This window comes from Phaenicophaeus curvirostris, chromosome 4 (assembly GCF_032191515.1).
Source record: "Phaenicophaeus curvirostris isolate KB17595 chromosome 4, BPBGC_Pcur_1.0, whole genome shotgun sequence".
Taxonomy (NCBI): Eukaryota; Metazoa; Chordata; class Aves; order Cuculiformes; family Cuculidae; genus Phaenicophaeus; species Phaenicophaeus curvirostris.
In genome coordinates this window covers 63,145,815-63,167,384 of record NC_091395.1, presented here as the reverse complement: position 1 = coordinate 63,167,384, position 21,570 = coordinate 63,145,815, and the positions used below count along the sequence as shown (strand labels likewise).

Genomic DNA, 21,570 nt, shown 5'->3' with positions numbered 1-21,570 from the left:
ATTCTTTCACAGCTATTCCGTTCAGTTGCACAACATCTTTCAATTTTTGAAGCAGTGTCTAATGAAGAACTAGATCCTACCCACTCAAGCAGCAATGATTTGTTTACATTCCAAAGAATCTTGGACTACTAAGCTACTGTGTCTGCTGTTCATACTAATGACAGGACACACACTTGTCTTTTAAACAACTTCCTTTTACGTACGTTGAGCTATATGTACATATGCATGTATATATACAAATAAAGAGAGATTATTGTGTGGTGGGAGAGAAAGAAAAAACCTCTACCAAGAGCTACAAAGTACTATTCTTCAGTGCGTGTCATATCCAACATGATTTACACAATAAATGGATTTTCATTAAAAATTTTACATGGGAAAATATTATCATAGCTAGCTCAATCTGCATGTTTTAAAATTCAAGCACTGTCTGCCTGGGTGACTGAGTGATGTTAAGTGGCACAGTTTTTCCGACACTTAAAGAAATCTCACACTAAAGAAAAAATGGTTACAGTTTTGAACTTGCTGTCCGGAAGACCACATTCTTCTGGCCCATTCTCAGGGTTTCCATTTTCTTTCTCATGAGCAGAGCTTGCCTCATCACTTAAAAGAATACACATCACCATTACACCAGGTGTATGAATTTGACCTACTCCAAGGATAAAAAGGAATCCAAAGTTTAATACCAATGTCTATATCTCAACCTTACTCCTAGTTTTGCCTTTATTTGGTAAATGGTTATTTTTGTATCCATGCCTAAAAATCTGCAAGTGGGCTCTACAGTGTGCCCTTTCATAGCATTTAGGCTTTCAGCTGCAACTTTCCATAAGAGGAAATGCATTTTAACATCTTGGATTCTATACACAGCAGTATCACTGGCACCCTTGTAATTCACTTTAGTTTTGCTTGTTATTCCATTAACTGAGGATTAACTCTCATCTGGCAGTGTTGTAAATATATCTGTAATGCATCTGGAGCACAAAACCCATCAAGATGGGAACAAAGTAGGGGTTTGTTTCTGCTTTAATAGGAAAGTCAAACAACTGGAACACATTTTAAAATAGTGTGGTTTTGGGAAACAGGGATTTTTCTTTGTTTTTTTCCTTTTCCATTTAAGATTAATTTAGTATGCAGAAAAGGAATTAATGAGCACAGATCCAAGGTGACTAATCGAGAAACCTTGCTAGGTGATTACCTACTTATAAGTGCTCTTCAAATACCAGTGGATGGCCAGAAATAATTTAATCTTCAAGAGAGCAAAAAACCCCAAACCAAACACCAAACAAACTTTCTGTTAAGTCTGTCTGACTTACAGTCATACAGTACTTACTGTTGTTATATCCTGAAAAGGCCTGTCACAACAACCAATAAGGACGTTCTGCGCTTAAAAGGAAGGAAGCCATTCTTTGACTTTTCTGTATCTTTCTAAGTAAAAGGTTTTTTTGTTTATTGTTTTTAAATAAAATGTTAGTAGTCTATTTGTTTAAGATCCTAAATGCTTTCCCCTTTATTTCAGCATATCATATTGGAAGGATTTCTTTCCTACAACCAAATGCAAAGCCAAATGAACTCCTGGAAGCATTTCAAAATTTCTGCAGGGTTTGCTTCTATCCATCTATACGCGTCAAATCTACATGACCCTTATCATAAGAAAAAGTCAAATCAGTATGAAAAGTAAACTGTTATCGGTATAAAAGTCACCTTTTTGATACTCTTTAGTATGAAGATCCACACATCCCTCTTCACTTCTTGGACTTCCAGGCTGTTGTTGCTAAACACAAAACCAAAGGAAATAAAAATATGACTTGTATCCAGAACAAGTATATCTCCCTCCCTCATATCATGATGAACACTGTCTTATGATGATCTGTAAGTCTTCAAAAAAAGACTTAAACTTGGGGTTTTGACCAGCCTGGTCTAGTGTGAGGTGTCCCTGCCCATGGCAAGGGGATTGGAATTAGATGATCTTTAAGGTCCCTTTCAACCCAAACCATTCCATGATTCTATGATAAAAGTTTTCCTATTAAGATAGCTGTATACATGTTAATAAGGAACACTGATAGAGCTTAGTGACATTACTGTTGAACACTACAGCAGTGCCTTAACCTAGACCTTGGAGTTAACACTGGCACCAGAGTTCAGTTTAACAAGGAGATCTCAAGAGAAATCTCAGGAAGTCAAGGTGCAATGCCTACTCAAAGAGGAGTTCCAAATATAAGCAACATTCTAGAAGTGTTCACATATACAAAAGAATATGTATCTGCAATATATAACAAGACACAGCGAATTCTTTTCAGATTTTTTTTTTTTTTTAAATCAACTTGCATACCAGCTATATGTTACTGACGCACAGAAAAGTACACTTAGATCTGGCCACTGCAAGCTTAGATAAAGTGCCACTTGAACATGGCTATATTGACTCTACGACCACCTTATGTTGGCAAATAGTGCACCTCTTTGCAGGCAGAACTCAACTCAAACCAATAAATCCCACTAGGCTGAAGTTGATTTGGATTTTCCTGAAGTGCATCCGAGGCATCAAAACTGTAGTTCAGAAATACTCAACTTGCTCGCCCTGGAGCTGAACCCAGTAACCCAGTGCAGTTCCACACTTTCATAGATGCTTAAGAGTCTCTGAACCACATTCTCTGTCAAAATTCTTATTGTCAGAGTTTGGGAAGATCCAGTCCTGTGTCTGAACGAAGAATTAACCCATCTGGAATCCTACTATGGACCACAGCACAGACACAGAAGTGGGCAGGCTCAATTTTGTCTTGTCTTACACAAGCTAAGTTACCATGAGCCCCAATACCCTGGATTATCCAGGATGCCCTAATCTTCTGTTACAGCAGATAATGGGCTGTAGTTATCACAGTACAGAACAGCAGCAAGAGTTCCTCAAATACAGAAAGAACGTGCAAGCCTTAAGACTGGCATGGAAGCGATACAACAAATTGAACAGCAGCGTACATTTACAATTTCAAAACTATAAGCGTTAAGGCATGTATGGCTATTGCAAGCACTATCACAAGCAACATGCACACAGAATGATCAACTTGTAAAACAAGCAAACTTGAATGTCATGGTCACGGGGAGAACATGGCTGGAGGGGGTCAGGGATTGGTTCTACCACAGAATAACATGGACAGCCCACACTTTAAATGCCAGCTGCTTAGAAAAGCAGAGCTGAATAATCTGAAAAGTGATGCTTTGAAAGGTTAAGTTCAATGCCATTTTTTCCTGTATAAAAATCAAAAGGTATAGTAAGAAGCCCTAGCAAGATGTATAATTATACAAGAAATAGCATAGTCAAAATTTTCAAAACAACATAAATACCTCTTCAGTTCTCAAGTTAGTTTCAAATTCTAGTTCTTCTGTCAACTTTGGTAAAGATGCATTATTGCCTAATGAAATACAAATATGTTAAGATTATTAGATTACATTAAGCTGCATTTATCTCATGCGATTTCTCAGTACCACCTCATGAACACAGCAGATGAATTTAATTCCTTCCTGTAGGCAATGGAAACAATAGCAAGTCTGTCTGCAGCAAACCAGCTCAAAAAAAGCCCCAACTTTGCAGCTGCAAGAACACAAATGCTTTTATGTTTTCCTTAAGTACAAAAGGATTGGAAAATATGGGCTATCAGGATTTACCACAGTTTATTTGTGAATTCTGACTTTGGCTCTTTTTTCTTGCTTTTCTTTAAAAAACACTGACAAATTTTCAGACCAAATTCCAAACAGCAAATTACCTCTATACTAATTAATGCAGAGTTTTCTTTAAATAATAGTTGTCTTTAAATGACAACAGGATCTAAATCTCTTTAAGTTCTAAAACTGTAACCACTGAAAATATAAAATTTCCAGAGACTGAAAGCTCAGTCCTGTTAATGTCAATGCCATTCCAGAAAATCTTAAAACCCCACCCATTTCACTCCCCGTTTGAACAGCTGTATGCTTATAACATCTAAAGAACAGGCCACACACACAGCATGTAGAGCTTTTTGGGGCACCTGTTTAAAAAGTCTGTCTATACAGCTTTTCCTAAACAAAAAGAAATAGTTACAATGTGATCATCCATCAATGATGCATGTGAAGTGATTAAATTGTGGTTGTGGTACACAGAATAAGACTACCATTACCACCAGTACTTAGAGGCTACATCAATGAACAACAAAGATTGAGCAAAGCACCAAGATAAAAATACCTAAGTGTGGCAGTTTAAATTTTCATGGCTCATGTTTGTCTCTATTGTATAGATACTGAATAACATTTTTCAAGACTGGCATCTTTCCTTGACAAATTGATAAGATCTCAAAATCTTCAGAGTGAACTTTCTCACCTCAAATATCAACACTAGCAAATAAATCCAGATCTTGAGAAACTGTAGCTAAATCCACATTATAAATGTCAGTCTATTTTTTTTGAAAAAATAGCAAAGACAGACACGAGAAGGAAAAAGATTTTAAAAGTGGTACTTGACCAGCATCATTCTACTTCCTTTGGTATAAAGAAAGGAGATTTTTCTACCATTTTAATTTTTCCAAAATGCATAATGAAGTAATAATTTCGACTTCATTACGGCATGTACAGAATTTATTAATTTTCATAAACTTGGTGCTTCAATTGCTCTGGAAAGTCAAGAGAAGAAAGGCTGAAAATAGCAGGATATTCATTACATGGTATTTTAGGAACTATCAACCATGCAAGTTCATTTCAAATGTTAGCTTCCAGAAAAATGGATCTGGAAATAAAACATGTCCTATACTAACATAACTTCACTCCATTTAAGACAGACACCTATCATCATTGCTGTCTTAAAATATTTATTTAGGATGACTGCCCAATTGCCTTGTAACACAAAGTAGGACCATTTCAAGTGTATTCACAACACAAAATTCAGCCCAAGAGAGTGAATCTGAATACAACCATTAAATAACCACACAGAAAATCTGCATATTAAGAATGGCCACTCTTAATCTTCAAAATTACTAAGCGATTACCCTTAAAAAAATGTCAACGTATGTCTAGATAAAATGTATCCTCCTTCCTACAAAAGCATTTCTGAATTTCAAAATACAAACCAAAATCCATCTGTAGCTCCACAATAACTGCTCCTTGTAAACCACTCCATATATAAACTCACAATTTTAAGTCAATGTATTTTAACAGATTTTTGCACTCTAATAACATTTGTTTTCCAACATACCTCAGATAACTGAGTTCAGTCACACCTATACTCACAGAATCACATGCTTATTCAAATATTTGTTACCAATTCTTAAATATATTATGAATAGTTATTTTGCAACCAACAAAGAAATCAGCTATATTTGACCAGAGCAAGCTATTTCTAACTATAATCATGGTAAAATGTATCTATTCATGACAGCTGATAAACTGGAGAGCTAAAAAGACATAAAAAAAAGAAATCCTCACCTGAATTAAAAGCTGTATTACTTTTTTGAAAAGTAATTTCAATTCCAGCATCATCTATTTTGACTGAGTCCGTTTTGTTGTCACTAACATAAAGTTCTTCTACATGCATTGTATGAAGTTTGCTTTTTTCTTCCAATTCTGCTTCTACTGTCACTTCACCATGGTTGGTATTTACAGTCACTTCATCTACAGAAACTAATGAAAGAGTCTGTGCCCTAGGTAGAGAAGTCCTTATTTCAGAAAAGTCACTTTCTAAAAGCAAGTTTGAGTTATACTTTACATTATTTAGAGTTTCACTCTCTACTGCTGTTTCTGAAATCATACACGCAGGTTGTGATGTTTCATCCTCAGGCAAAACATCTTCAGCTTGCTTATTATTCCCACTTGCCTCTGAGGAAGGGCTTAGGTTCACAGCAGCCTCTGTACTAATCTCCACACAAAGTGCTTCATCTACAGTCATGAGGTTCACTGAATTTTCATCCGTTTCTCTAACTTCACTGTCTACTGTGGTCTGAGACGCTGCAGATTCTCCCCTCACCCCATTCTCATCAGTCTCATTCTCTCTACCAATGAAAAGCAAAGAATTACTGCTTTTTTCTGGGTCTGTAGCTGATAAGATGCATCCAGTCTGGTTAGCAGGATTAAAAATTTCCTCACTTTTGTCTTTTACTTCTGCACTCTCAGCAGCAGGTTGACTTTCTTCTATGACTGTAAAGGTGAAGAGACTATCACATTGTTCCATTGTGCTCAGAGCGATCACTGCCCCCTCCTCCTCCTTATCTGCTAGACTTGAAGCAGCATGTTGATCTTCACTGTCGGTGGCGACCGTAAGCACAGGAGCTTCACATTCTCCCACAAAAATCACAGAACTTCTGCTTTTTGCATCTGCATTGAAAGCAGCAAGTCCAAACTGTTGTTCTATAGTTGCAGTGGTCTCCACAATCTTGCATTCCTCTGATGCATTTGGAGAGATAATGGCACCTTCATCGTCTTCTGCTACAATGAGCTGACTTTCAGCTTGTGGTGCTGCACTGATCAAGACTATTTCACATTCTTCTGCCATACTCGTAGTGATCACAGCAGCTTCGTATCTTCCTTCTGTTTCTGAAGCAGTGAGACTGTTTTCACCTTGCATAGCTACACTAGACATAGGAGCTTCAAAACATTCTGCTGTACTTGTAGAGATCATTACTGTTTCATTTTTTGACTTTGTGTCTGGGACATGTTGAATCGCCTCCTCTGTGACTTCACCCGACATTAAGATTATTTGTTCTTCCACAACACTTGTGGAAATCATAGCACACTCATCTTTTTCTTCCTTACTGCTAGCAGTTGGGTGACTTTCATCATCATCATTATCATCTCCTGCACTGGATTCACTAGGCATGGGAGCCTCATATATTTCCATATCTACAGAATCCATAGCATTCTCATTTATTTCCTCTGTTTCCACAGAGGGAAGCTGACCATCATATTCAATAGCTGCACTTGACATAGGAGCCTCAAACTCCTCCACAATACTGGTGGAAATCATAGTGCACTCATCTTTCTCCTGTTTACTGCCAAAAGCATGCCCACAGTCTTTAAACTTTGTAGCTGTACTGGACATAGGCACCTCTGTGTCTCCAGTGTCTATTAATATCATAGAGCTTTCCCCACTTTCAGTCGGTCTAGCAATAGCAAGCGGACCTTCCTCAGCATCCACAGCTGAATGCAAGGGAGCATCACTTTCTTCCACTGTACTGGTAGAGATGATATCACCTTTGACTTTTTCCTCTCCGTCAGTAGGAATAAGACAATTCTCAACTTCTGTTGGAACTGCACTACTTACAGAGGCATCAGGTTCTCTGCTGTCAAAGGAAGTCATGGCATTCTCGTGTTCATCTTCAGTGCCAGACTGACTTTTATCTTGCACTGCCATAGCACTAGTCATGGGACCCTCACATTCCTCAACATCTAAAGGAATCAAGGTACCTTCACGCTCTCCTACATGCACCATTAAGGCACCCTCATCTGCAGCACTTGCGCTGGTTACGCTGCTTTCAACAATCCCTTTAGCATTTTTGCAGTTTGTGCCACAATTAGCTTCTTTCTCTGCGCTTGTCATGCTCTCAACAGTAAGCTTATTTATATTCATGCCAGCCACTTCTGACTCAGCTTCCATTTGTTCAGCAGCAACTATGCAGATAATGGAACTTTCACCTTCTGCATCTATACAAATTAGTGCATTTTCGCTTTCCATTCCTGTACAAGTAGAAGCATGTTCATTTTCTTCATTTCCTCTTCCCGTACTGGTCACAACACCCTCACCTTCTTCATCCTCTTCTTTTGAGCCTGTGCTAGTCACACAACCTTCATCATCACATGGACCTACACTGACCGTAGTGATACTGGTTTCTTCCTTTGTACTGTGCATTGGACTTTCACATTTTTCAGCTTCTAAACAAACTGCAAACCCCTCATTGCTGTCTTCTAGCCCTGTACAGACTACTGAAACTTCAGCATCATCTTCTGGAGTTATGCCTGTGCTGGTCACTGCACTTTCACCATTTACAGTATCCTCAGATTTGTCACCACTAGTTCCAGTTGTGGCATTGTTGTTTGTGACCACTGCAACACATGCACCAGTTACAGTGCTTTCTCCTTGGGCATCTGTACCAGACACTGAGCAGATAATGAAATTATGACCTCTTTCTTCTGCACCTGTGCAAGTCACAGTACCTTCATGTTCTTTTACTTGGCCAGCTCTCACACTGCCCCTAAATTCACCTGAACTGTCACCACTTGTTGATCCCTCACCTGTTTCTGTCCCTGCACTAGTTACAGCACCATCGCTCTCTACCTCACCTAAGCAGGATACAGAACTTTCAAATCTGCCTGCATCTACACAAGTTGTGGCTTTTCGCTTTTCTTCAGAGCCTGCACTAGTCACAGCATCATCTTTTTCTTCTGCCCCAGCACTATTCACACGGTCTTCAATTTCTACTCCACTCGCATTGACTGAATCCTTACTACTTTCTTCTGCATCAACCATGGTACAGTCACCATTTTGTTCTCCTTCTGTACTTGTTAGGTAACTTTCACTTTCTGCTAATCCTTCGGTGACAACACTACCACCACCTTCCTCAGCTGCTGCAACAGTACACTCGCCTATATCTGCTCCTGTGATGATAATGCCACTCTCACTACTTTTTACCCATACACCTGTTGTGAAACCTTCATCAGCTTCTATGCTTGAGCAGATCACGGTCACGTCACTTTCTCCTTCTGAGCAAGTGGTTGTAGCATCACTGTCCTTTTCAGAATGCGATGCACCCTCAGCTCGCTCTTCCCCTGTACTAGTGGCCAATACAGTGCTCTCAATGATCTTTTCTGTGCTAGTTCCTATTACAGTGGCAGGAGTTGTTTGTAGGCTGCTATGTAACAAACAAAGTTTACTACTTCCTGCACTGGTGCCTACTGCATTGCTTTCACTTTTATCTTCCACGCCAATCACATCACTGTTTTCTTGCCCGCTGGCTATAACAGAGTCTTTGACTGTTTCCTCAAGGTCTCTTTCAGGCACTAACAGAGAGGAAGATTGTATCGTATCATCACTATCACGCATCTTGTTACTTTCCACATTATCCATCATTGTGCTGCTTCTTTCTCCCTCTGTGGAAACATCTGTATTCAAGCACTCTCTCTCCTTTCTTTTTTGAAATTCTTCTGTTGTTACATTTCCACAATCTTCAGTTATATCAGTCACCAAGCTTTCCTCCTTCATTTTCAACTCATTTTGCTGACTACTTTCCAATTTTGCTGCTTCATCATAATTTTGACTAGATAACCCAGCTGTATTGTCTTCCATTGCCTGTTCATCAGTCAAGGGCACCTTGTTACTTTTTTCTATACTGTTTGTCATAGTGATGTTGTCACCACTGTCTTTTGTGACAGAACTCATCACTGCACTATCTTGTTGTCCCATGCATACAATCTGTGCTGCATCATTCTTCAAAATGGAAGTATGTTCAAATAAAGATGTCCCATCTGAATTACAGCATTCTTTAGACATGCTATCCAAGGAATCTGTAAAATCACAGCTATCCAGATCCATGGACTTGGCATCAGCAGCATCTTCTCTGGAAGAATTAACTGCTAAAGGAACGTCATCTGAATTAGAATTTATCACAGCTTTTAAATTCTTTGGTCTTCTGCTGTCTTCTGGAGCTTGATCCTTACTGGGAACTTTCCGTAAAATTCTGCCACTTCTTTTACATCCAGTGCTCGTTTTATAACCCCCTTGTTTATTGGGTTCTTGATCTATGGAAGCTTTTTTGAATAAAGTGTCTAAGGCACCAACTTGTTTATTAGCATTATCTTCTTGTTTAACAGTTTTTTCAGCTGCAGGCACAAGTTGTGACTCACAAGCTTCAGGATCTGCCAAGCTGTGTTTTAATTCCTTATTTGAAAGAGAGAGAGATATTTTTTCTTTTGCTGCATACTCAGTATCTGTGGCTTGGAGTGAGTTTTCAATGTTTTTTCCTTTGATGTTAGATGACTGCTGTACTTTTGTTTGTTTCAAATCAAGTTCCATCAGCTCCTCCTCATGACCAGAATGCAAGTCATCATTATTCACACTTGACTCTTGAAGGGCTGGAGCATGACTGCTTTCAGTTGTGCTTGCTGACTGATTTTCCCCTCCAAGTAAATCTTGGTTTGATATACTGCTTTTTCTATTTTCAGAGGATGCCTTCTTACCTTGTTTTTTATCTACTGCCACTGTGATGCTCAATGGCTTTTCATGCCCACTATCCATTTCTTTAATATCTTTATCTTCCAATTTGATATTTTCTTCTTTCTTCTTTATTTCCTTGTTGCTGTGCTTTAAGTTTCTGCTTTTGTGACCTTCTGTAGATAACTTTCTTTCTAGTTTGGAATTGCTTAAATCTTTATCACTTCTACATTTCTCTTTTACCAATCCTCTTTCTCCAGAATGTAGCTTCACTCTGTGACTGGAGTCTTTTTGTGATCCCTGAGTTGATTGCGTGCCACTTAAAGGCTCGAGCTCAGCACCGCTCTCCTCATGAACTTTGTCTTCATTCTTGGATTTGTGTTGCTTATCTGAATCATTCTCTTCTATGCTTTTATCTTTATCTAGTTTCTGACCAGTCTCTTGCTTTGTTAAATATTCTTGTATTTCTGTTTCAGATGCTTTTAATTGCTTACTATGACTTTTTGACTTAGACTTTAATGAAGTCTTGTCTTCTACAAGGCTCTTAGATCTACGTCTATCTTTATGAACACCATCTTCTTGTTTCAAATTGCAATCAGAGTTAGCTGATTCTATTTCATGTTTATCTTCCGAGTAGCTTTCGCTCCTTCTGTGTGATACAGAAGCAAGTTGCTTTGAGGCACTTAGGGAATCCTTTTGTGGCCTAGAATCACTCAGGGACCTTTTGGACTTGTATTCTGCTCTCGATTTTTCAGTTGAGAGATGCTTGTCTTTTTTATTTTCCTTACGTAGCAATTCTTCAGTTTTTAATGTTGTTTCAGAAATATTTTTTCCATCTTTACCTGTTACTGATATTTTCCGTTCACTTCGGTGTTTACTTTTTCTTTCAGATTTGTCATCTGAGGAAACTTTTATTTGTTGATTATGTTTCTGACCACCATCCTCTCCTTTCAAACTTCTCTCAAATGAATGGACTTCAACTTCTTCACTTGATTTGTGAGTACCATCCCCTTTATATCTGTGCTTTAAAGAAAGTTTATCTTCTAAAGTAGTTCTTTCCTTTTCGTTTTTATCTCTGTGAGACTTGGCTTCTTTTTTGGCAGAATTTCTCATATGTTGAGTTTCTATGTCACTATCTTTTTTGGGGTGTTTTTCATTCTTAAATATGGATTTCTGCTTCTGTAGTTCTTCAGTACTAACTTCTGCTCTATCCAGTTGTCTTTTTGGATCCTTTGTTTCACTCTCTTGCTGGACTCCTTCAGCCTGAAGTGAGGTAGAGGCTTTTCTTTTATGTTCTTTTTCAACCCTAGAATCACTTTTGCTTTCCTCAGTTGAATGCACCAATTCTGAAAGTCTTCTAAGCTGTTTAGAGATTTCACTTTTACCATGATTATGCTTCAGTTCTTTGGAAGAATTTTTTTCACAAGTCTACAAAAGAAAGTTTTTACGCGTATAAGCAAATGTTACACAGATCCTTCACTACATGATCAAACAGAATTGTTAAGGGCAAACTCAACAAGAACAGTACACCAGAGCATACACTTAGCACTATAACAAAAATTCACCTAAAATACAGGTAGTAAGAAAATGAAACTTGCTATTCTCATTCCAACTACCTACCACTGAGAGAAAATCTAAAGAAAAAGTTGTTAACCATAAGCAGTCTGTTTGACCTTGAGTATCTTTTCTTTATAAAGTGATTTTCCTTTCTAAAAGTATTTAAATGAATTTTTAAATGCACAATCAATTTCAAGTACTCCGTAAGTTATTTAAACAGCCACTATGCTGTCGTTAAAAAAGACAACAAACAAAAAACCAAAACCACACACAGCACCCCAAGACCTAAAAAAAACCCCCAGAAAGTAGACTTCCATTTGAACTTCCAACTAGCTCTTTTTTTTGTTAATAACGTTGCTAGTAAAAACTCTCACCATAAAAGTTCTCTTTCCTTTAGTGTTCGGAAACATTAGTTTTTTCTGTAACTCCACAATGAGAAGATAAAATAAATCAAGCTCCTCAAGTCTTTGCACATAAGACATACTTTGCTCTTATTTAAAATGCAACATGTTTCACAGAATACAGCTTAAAATATACCTTGTGTTCTATTATACCATGTATCAGCACCAAATACGCAGACTGTATATTCTAGTGGCTACGGGAATTCAGAAAACATTACTACAGCATCATCAGGTCAGTAACATGACTGAAAGAACTAGCAGGAAAAAACAAAATCATTCATAAGAATGAATATAATATTATGGATTTTGGTATGGGTATATGAACTAGTACTATTGCAATTAAAAAGGAAGATTCTAAGGTTTATGTTAAGAGATATATACCTCATTTAATTTTTGCATTTCTTTAGAATCTTCTTCAGATGGCTCATACTTCTTTTTGCAGCCATCTTCAGCATGCCTGAAACAGATATTTGGACAAATAAAAAAAAAGAGAAAAATACCAATATCAGTTGAAGGAGAGAAATGCGCACTAAAAATATCGAAACAGAAGATGGTCACACAACTTTTGAACACCCAATTTGTTCAAGCTTTTTCTCCTTCAAAATTATGTGTACCAACTTCAAAAACATCCTCTGGACATCAGTGCTTTAAATCAGAGAATATTAGTATGACAGTTATCTCTGTAAAGCAAATTAGAGATTTCATTGCCTTATACATTCCTGTGTGTAGACTGAGATGCATGCATGCACATATCTATGTAAAACATCATTTTAAAGACTAAACCACATCGTTGAATGACTGATATTAGATCCATAAACATCCAAAAGCTGTGCATTCTCACGCCTTCATTACCATTCTGTGTGTGAAAAACCACATAAAGCCTCCTACTGCAGTCTGAGCTGCAGCTTTAACTTGATTTTCTGCCTGAACTTCATGCTTATTATTAATAAAATTATGTCAATATTTTACAAGGAAACTATTAAAATTGATAATGCTAACTGCAAAGTTGTAGCGAACCCTTTCCGTATGCAAAAATGAACACTCAGAAACTTAATTCCTTTTGAGAAAATATATGAATACCTTGAATCTCTTTTTCTTTTTCTGCTTAAGGCTACTTTTTTTTCTAAAAACTTCTGTTCTTTAAGCACATCCTTAATGCTGGTACCAGTAGCTTTTGACTCGAGACTTCTTGATGAATGTTCTTCTAAGTTCAAGCCACTTTTTCCTAAAATAATACACAGACAGTGAAATATATAAGCATGTCATATTACTGTTTCAGCTATATTTGTGACTGGAAGTAGTACAGAGAGACCTAATGTGTAGTGGGGAACTACCAATGTATATATATTGGCATTCATCATGTTTAAGCAATACAACAATACATGAAATATGAAAGAGTGAAGATGTGGAATTTTGTATGAACACCTTACATAATCCATTTTTCTGTTATATCAGTCAAAACTTTACATGTAAGGGAAGTGACTACAGACCTATTATGAATATTTTAAGCTGAATGTTTTTCCCACAGAGAAATGGAGCAAGATCAGGGCAGTGGGGGCTAGTGTTATACTTCTCATACCTTTAGGATTTTGATTTCCAGTTTTTAAAGATTTTGTTTTTTCTGCAGCCTTCTGTTTACGTTTTTCTTCAAGTCTCTCTCTGTTAATTCGTCTTCTTAGGAGTCTCTCTTCTTTTTCTTTGGCCTGAGATACAAAACCAAGGAAAATAATTTATCATAAGGTGAAAGAGCATTCTTTGACTACAAATGTATGTCTAAAACTCGAATACAACACAACACTGTAGGTTGAGGCAAACTAAAAAATAAACAGATCTTAGAAATCATTACGTGAACGTTAATGGAATCCTTTAATACTTCTGCTAAGTGAAACTCATGAGTTCCATAGTATCATCATCACTTACTCCTTCAGACAGAGGCTATAAGACCTTCTCAAAGAACAGATCTTATTTTTAATTTTATATATATATACACACACAGACGTATACATAACAAATACATAGTGTATATACATTAAATATACAAGCATATTTAAATACAATATATATTTAGCCAAAGAAATAAAAAAGATCTAAAAGAACTGCTGCTCCCTCTTCTGTGTGTTAGTCCTTCTCCCACAAGACACAGCGAACATGCTCAAACATGTCTTTCCATTTCCAATGGCTGCAACATGCTACAAACTACTCATTTCGTGAACAGCAAGAATGTAACGAAGTAGCCTACCGCAGTCAAATCAAGCCCTAACTACGCAATGCTGCAGGGAGGTATGGCCTACTTTTTTCACCCAAATGGTCATTACATATATTAAATCTGCTGAAGATCAGATTTTTCACACGTGCAGCAGTTCCTGTTCTCCCTATCAAATCACTCCGTTGAGAAGGAATCCACCAATTGCTGCGATTCTGAGAAGCAGCACGTAACTAGTAAATCTGCTGTCAACATCAAAGGACTATTTATTTTAGAGTAGTGGAGAAAGACCAAAAAGCACGTCCCTGCTTTCACTATTAGAAGCTTTGAAAGTATAAGCAATAGAGTGCTCCCCTGGAAAGCAGATCATGCAATATCAGTGGAAGTCTGAAGGAGGGGCAGTTGTAACACAAGGGGAGAAAAAAAAAAATAAAAAACCAATTAAAAAGTCAAGTGAAAAGAAACAAGTCTCGCCCTCACAAACCACCACCAAATAAGAAGTGGAATTTCTGTGCTGAAAGCTTTAATGACATAGAATGCAAGCAGTAACAAAATCTATACTTACAATGGACTGACGACGTTGTTCTACAGTTCGTTCATCATCTGAATCACTAAAATATTTGGAGTACAAGAAAGGCTTGCGAACATAAGCATGACGAACAGGCTTGGCTTTCCCATCACTCAGCTCATTAGCATGTGGCTTTGTCTTACTTAGACTGTTTTTCTCCTTGTCATCTGAAGAAAGGTTAGTAAAGTATAGAGATACATTGATAAATTAGGACAGCTTTCTTTCAATGTAACTTTAGAGGAGGCAAAGCTACTCAAAGTGTATCTACAATTACTTCTAAAAACAGAGTTTAAAAAATGAAACACTTGAGCATCTAAATATTACTGATTATGAAAACCCAAAAGGCGTATTTGTGTGTTTGTGCACAACATTTAGCCAAAAAAACTGCAAGGTACAAACCTCAGAACAAACCAAGCTAAAACAATTGGACTTACCCTCTTGCCTGTAATCACATTGCCTTTTAACACGTAGAATTTTGTAGTTAACACAATGTAAGAAGTCAGAATAGAATTTCTGCTAGGTATTAAATTAAGCTTCTTCCCTACACCAAAAAACTTGAGCAATATTTGAGTGTAAAATCTAGATAGGCTTACTGAAATATAAACACAAACCACAAATAATACTCATTTAAGTATTATTCAAGTAAAAATAAATAAATCTATTTCAGTTTTATTAGTGTTATTAGAAATAGAGCAAAACATGTGCTCCACACTGTACAAATTATTTGTATCCCTGAAATGTATTTAGGGCTTGTTGTCACTTCACAAATATTTAGTTAGCACTGAATGCAATCTGTCATGTTTAAAGGTAACACCAAAGCCAGAGAATGTGCAAGTAATTTAGTGCTTCTAAATAATATTTTCAGATCAGAGAAGATGACCTCATAGCACACAAGAGACAACTAATTCAGGTATCAAGGCACACTGTATTATGAAGAGGGAAGTCTTATTAACTGCAAAGCCACATATCCACAGAAATCACACTCTGATATCTGCTCTGGACAAGAACACAAAAAGGTAACCCAGTCAGTGGAAAGATTTGGTGTTTTCAAACACTTAAAGATAGATCCATTCCTCTTTCTTCTACTGTGGTCAGATACAATCTGGAATTCCTGCTATCCTTAAACTCTAAAACTCAGCTGATCTGCAAAGTCAGCTACAACCACTACCCTGGGATCATAAACAAAGCACTCCAATGTTACACCAAATTCATGGCAGAAGGAAAAGGGATAAAGCACCATAGGGAAGTGACATATCCACCACGATTAAGTGTTTTTGTGCCTATGAAATACTGTAGTACAAACAAGACTTACAATTTTTAGAATACATCAAGCTACCAAAAAAAATATTCAAAGTGTGCCCGTTACTTGCCTTTGGTAATTGCACAAATGCTATACATTCCACATTCATATTCTTTCCCATAAACAAGTACAATAAAACATGCTGCAAGACCTCAAATTTCTAACATGATGCACTCTAAAGCATTGCATTTTTTGTCTTGCTACTTAACAATCTAATTTACCATCTGATGTGATCTCCCCCTCTTCAGTACTGTCAGAAATTACTGCCTCCTCTTCACTCTCCTCTTCAAAGGAAGAAAGGTCACTGGTATGGACAGAGCTGACAGTGATATCACTGAGTACATCCATATCTGAATCTATTGACATATTTTCTTGCAAAGAAAAAAAGAGAAAAGGAGTTGTAATAGAGCAACCTGTATTTGAAAAACTTTTCTTACTAAAACAGTGATCTTGCCACTGAAAACAAAATTATCTTAAGCACAAGAAACAGAAATAAAACCCCATTTGTAATACCTTAATGAAATGTTATTATGCTAACTCTGGTTTACTCAAAACAGAAATCACCCTGAAGTACAACTAGAAACTTCAAATGCAGACTGGAATCCCCGAGAGAAGTTGCCAGAGTAAGGCAGATTACCAGTCACACACCTGAAGAATCAAAGCTCGTCTGATTGCTAATGAGGGTACCTCAGTTAAAGGAGATGATCCAAGATCTAGCTATGGCTAGCTAGGCAAATGTGCCAGAACTAGCAGAGAAGCTACATTCCAAATACACTTCGACTCACCACCTGAATACACTTAAAAAATCCCCATATTCACATTTTAAGGAAGAGCATCACCTACACCATACCTTCTTTAGTGCTTTCAGTTGTTTTATGTTTATTGCTGTTTTTTTCTGGAACTAACTGTTTCACTGTTTCTGACTCTCTTGCTTGCTTTTCTTCTTTTGACTTCGAAGAATCCTCACTTTTCTTTGAATGGTCAGACTTCCTGTCAGGTTTTTCTTTCTTTTCTTTTCTCCTTTCACCTTTTTCACTGCTGTCTGGTTTCTTGTCACATTTATCTAATTTAGTCTTTTGATCTTCACTTTCCTGTTGTATTTCTTTACTCGTATCTTTACTTGTAGAAGTCAAATTACTAATATCCTTTGCTGAATTTTTTATTTCTTCACTTTGGCAGGGAAGCTCATTTAAATCTTCACACTTTGCAAATGCTTCAGCCCCTTCTCCAGAAGGATCACAAACTGCTTTCTCTCTGTCTGGCAAGTCCTCCGCATTTTTCTCTCTGTCAGTGCTACCATCCACACTCTGCTGAGATGAGAGTCTTTTTGCAACTTTGTCATTGTTCTTGGTATTTGAGTTCTCTGTTGAAGCCCTTGCAGCACTTGCTTCTTGGTTAAGAGAAGTTATTGTTTCCAAAATGGACATTGCATCACTAGCTACGTTGCCACTAGAAGCTGTAGTAGAGACACCTTGAGTAGTAAGAAAGAAAATGGTTTTAGCTCATCTTAGTTTCTGTAATTCCATTGAGATAGAATTTAAGCAAGTAAAAGGAAAAAGAATAATTTTACTATTTAAAAAAAGTAAAATTAACTTAAAGTTTTGACTAATTTAACATCTACAGATTTTGTTTTACAACCAAAAAAACCCAACCAAGAAGTAGTATTGAAGTAGTATTCTTGCAGCAATTATGATCTCATTACCAGAGATTCAGCTTAGTCAGTGACATACCACTGTTCCCAAGATCAGCAGGAAAGCAGGGGTTGTCTATAGGAAGGATGTCCTGAACACAATTCTTGTTCGACTTTACCATCATCCCAAATGGGATGGTGATTCTAGAGAAGCACAACACAGAATCCTGCAGCAGAAAGTCTGGATTTCATGCCTCAGATATCTCCATAAGTGACACGGAAAAAGGACTCGGCATATTAAGTATATAATAGGACTATCTGAAATATCTTATCACTTTCCCATCTTCTTTGAAGCAGCTCTGAAGATGGATGAGAAAGGGTTAACTGGACTAGCACTAAGAACTGCAGCTGGCTTGTTAACCCACTTACTTTAAAGGAAGTGGGCCTCACAGGAAAAGGGCTAGGATTTAAAAACAGGGCTTGGTTACAAATAGATGGACGGCTGTGGAAGAGAAAGAATGGACAATTACCTGCAAGAGCAGTTAAAAGTCAATACCAGGCAACATAAAAGAAAATTGTAAAGAAAAAGCGCCATGTTTATATGGAAACTAAAGATTGGCTGACTTACGTCAGAACTTAAGCACCTGAGAGGACCTTAGCCATTCAAATTTTACTGCACACAGCAACTGCATTAAGGCAGCTGTCTCGTAATTTTTTTTCATGATCTACCAATGCATAAAAAAAATAAAATTGAGTCATTCTCCTCTTACAGCTATCCCTCATCTGATCCTATAATACTTAGGTGGACAAACTGTGAAACCAACTTATTTTCCTGCAGTAAAGTGATCCCTTGTAACCTCAAGCAGAAGTGACAGAGTGACAGGGTGCTACACGGTACATCTCTCTTGACTTCTATGTTCATACAAGCAATAAGAGACAAGTATTATGGTACCATGCGTGGAGCTCAGCTTGTTAATACTGATGCTAACAGTTTTGTGCTAGTAGCAAATGCAGTCAATATTTCTCCTCTTTCAAAAGACGCTTTTTTTTCCAAAGAGACATGGTAGAATACCTTGTACGGCAACAGAAGCATCTGTTTTCTCCTCACTTGGAGCTGTACTAGGGCCTGCCTCTTCTTTGTGATTCAATGTGGCTAAAAATTCATGGACAGCTTTTTCCACCTGAGGTCTGAATGTGTGGTTAATCTTTGGGTCCACAACCTGAGAAATAATTCTGTCAATTCCAGATTCCAACATTCCAGACCTGCAACAAAGTTACACGAATACTTCATAAGAACAACAGCTTTTCAAGAACACCTTACTGAAATATGCTCATTTAGATGCAATGTAAACACTCTTAAAAGCCTCCAAAGAAGCATTAACGTTTCCCGATCATCACTGCAGCCACGTATTTAGCCAGCTGTCCGTACTTCCAACAGCTCTCTCTATGACATATAAACTAAGAAAGAAAATGCTAGAGAAACAAAGCAATCCAACTGCATGGAATTAACACAGCAAGCAGCCTATCGTTATATCATTACTGGTTATGCCTACAAATACTATCTAACTGTAGAAGTAACATTTGTGGAAAAAATTAAGAAGCCTGACATTATCAATTCCCATGGCATAAAACAGATGAACTATAGAAGGCACAAGGGACAAACGACTACTAGACCAGTCATCACCACCCTAGATTACCTTCTGCCCCAGTGTGACACCGCAGAGTCCTGCAGCTCTACAGAACACCCTTAATATTCAGTAAAATCAAATAACCACTCCCCTTTGCCCCAAGCAAAACAGCTCCTAAGTAACAGTTATCCATGGCACTACTACAACACAACTATTTCTTCTCAAAACCCTTGTTTGTCCCAATTTAGAGACCAAACTCACGCTGGTTTGAAGAAATTTCCTAATGTTTCTTATCACCCCGAGTTCTGAGAAGGAAAACTACAGAAACCCTAAAGAAATAATGTACCATCAGATAAGCATTTAGCATCATTTTGACGTAACAGCAGTTCTGAAAAACCTCTTCCCTATCTAGCTAGACTTACATCCAGTTTGTTTAGTGAACTTGGTCTTGCAGTCCGAGAGCTTAGTTTGTCAAATCTTTTCAATTTTCATTAGCTCAAAACCTAACAACAGCAGCAGCTTTACTCATACTTCCTTTAAAACAAACCGTAAAGATAGACATTAGCTAGGGTGTTACATCCCAAGTCAGAAACAAGCTTTACACCCCTGCATCAGGCAAAATACTCGCAGTCTAATTCTGACGGTGAGCGGCTATCTGAAATAATATTTTAAATGCTAAAATAATAATAATAAAAAAAAGCTTCTTCTGAAGTTTCTTTTATCTAGAGCATCTGTCACCTCTCGCGGTGCACAAACATGTTAGAACAGAGAAGCCCCAGAGCCATCACTTACTTGAGAACCTGCTGCCTAATGTTATTTCTCAGCTGGTTCTTGTTGAGATGAGGACTCCAGGTATGAGTTGCCAAGTGGTTGGATACAAAGTTGTCAACGCGCTGTCTCAGGTTCTGGTAGGCAGGCTGGAAAAGTAACAGCGGAGAGGTTGGACGGGGGTTTGGGGGGCCGGAGGGGCTCGGGGCCCGCGAAACGCGCTCGCAGGGCCGGTGACGCCCCGCGGGCCGCCACGAACGAGCCCCCCGCGCCGGCGAGCCGCCCGCCGCCCACCTTGGTGTCCACGTCGGCCAGGCAGTCGCGGCGGAACTGGTCGAAGAGCCCCTGGCTCTTGAGGTGGTTGACGATCATGGAGACCAGCTCCGGCTCGGCCGCGCCGGCCCCGGCCCCCGGCGGCGGCGGCGGCTGCTGCTGGGGGGGCGGCGGCGGCGGGTTGCTGGCCATGGCTGCCCCGGCCGGGCCCCGCGACGGCGCTGGCTCCCGAGCGGCGGCAGCGGCGGCGGCGGCGCTGACCCCGGAAGCGAAAGGGAACGCGGGGAGGAAGCGCCGGGTGACGGGACGGGAAGCGGGGCCGCCGGCAGCGGCGCCATCGGCGCCGGGCGGGCACTGGCGGGGCCGCGCGCGGGGGCCGCGGGCCCTTTAAGGGGACGGAGTGGGCGGGGCCGCGCGCGCGCGCCGCCACGGGGGGGGCCGCGACCCGGAGAGGAGGGGGAAATGGAGGGGTGGGGGGGGGAGTGAAGAAGGGGGCGACGGCCCTCGGCCCCCCCGCCCGTCTTGCCGGCGGCGCGTCCCCACGAGCCGCGCCCGGGCGCTGCGGGCAGCGCGGGGACGCCTACGGCCCCGTCCAGCCGCCGCCCGGCGCCGCGCCGCCTCCGCGCTCCCCGGCGGCGCTCCCGCAACTCCGCCTCGCATCCCGCCCCTTCCTGCGCTGGCCGCCATCATGGTGGGGGCAGCGCCGCTCGCTTCCTCCCCGGGGCGGGGCCTCGGGCGCGGGGGGGCGCGGCTTCTCACGGGGCCGGGCCTCGCACAGGGGCGGGATCTTCCCTGGCGCTCGTCCCTCCGCTGTGTCGGGGCGCTGGGGTGCCGTCCTCCCAGGGGTAGAATAGAATCATAGAATCATAGAATAACCAGGTTGGAAGAGACCCACCGGATCATCGAGTCCGACCATTCCCATCAATCACTAAACCATGCCCCTTAGCACCTCGTCCACCCGTGCCTTAAACACCTCCAGGGAAGGTGAATCAACCACCTCCCTGGGCAGCCTGTAGCTGAAGGCTTTAGGCTTAGAGGTGGGAGCCTGTCTTGGGTTTCCTCAGGTCCTCTGGAGCTGTGACAGGCCTG

General features: G+C 39.6%; 1 protein-coding gene across 2 annotated transcripts in view; it reads right to left on the bottom strand.

Moving 5' to 3' along the window:
- BOD1L1 (biorientation of chromosomes in cell division 1 like 1) overlaps window positions 1-20,673 on the bottom strand; it is a 37,333-nt gene extending 16,660 nt beyond the window's left edge. For both annotated transcript variants that reach the window (XR_011337382.1, XM_069856308.1), the window contains exons 1-12: window positions 20,503-20,673; window positions 20,233-20,357; window positions 18,885-19,075; window positions 17,033-17,653; window positions 16,404-16,553; window positions 14,880-15,049; window positions 13,691-13,814; window positions 13,192-13,336; window positions 12,493-12,568; window positions 5,440-11,581; window positions 3,334-3,401; window positions 1,699-1,768 (exon numbers count right to left, since the gene is read on the bottom strand). Coding sequence is in view for 1 of the 2 variants with exons in the window: in XM_069856308.1 (XP_069712409.1) it covers window positions 1,699-1,768; window positions 3,334-3,401; window positions 5,440-11,581; window positions 12,493-12,568; window positions 13,192-13,336; window positions 13,691-13,814; window positions 14,880-15,049; window positions 16,404-16,553; window positions 17,033-17,653; window positions 18,885-19,075; window positions 20,233-20,357; window positions 20,503-20,673 (8,053 nt within the window). In the remaining variant the exon portion in view is untranslated. The remainder of the gene's footprint in view (window positions 1-1,698; window positions 1,769-3,333; window positions 3,402-5,439; window positions 11,582-12,492; window positions 12,569-13,191; window positions 13,337-13,690; window positions 13,815-14,879; window positions 15,050-16,403; window positions 16,554-17,032; window positions 17,654-18,884; window positions 19,076-20,232; window positions 20,358-20,502) is intronic.
- Window positions 20,674-21,570: the final 897 nt, after the last annotated feature.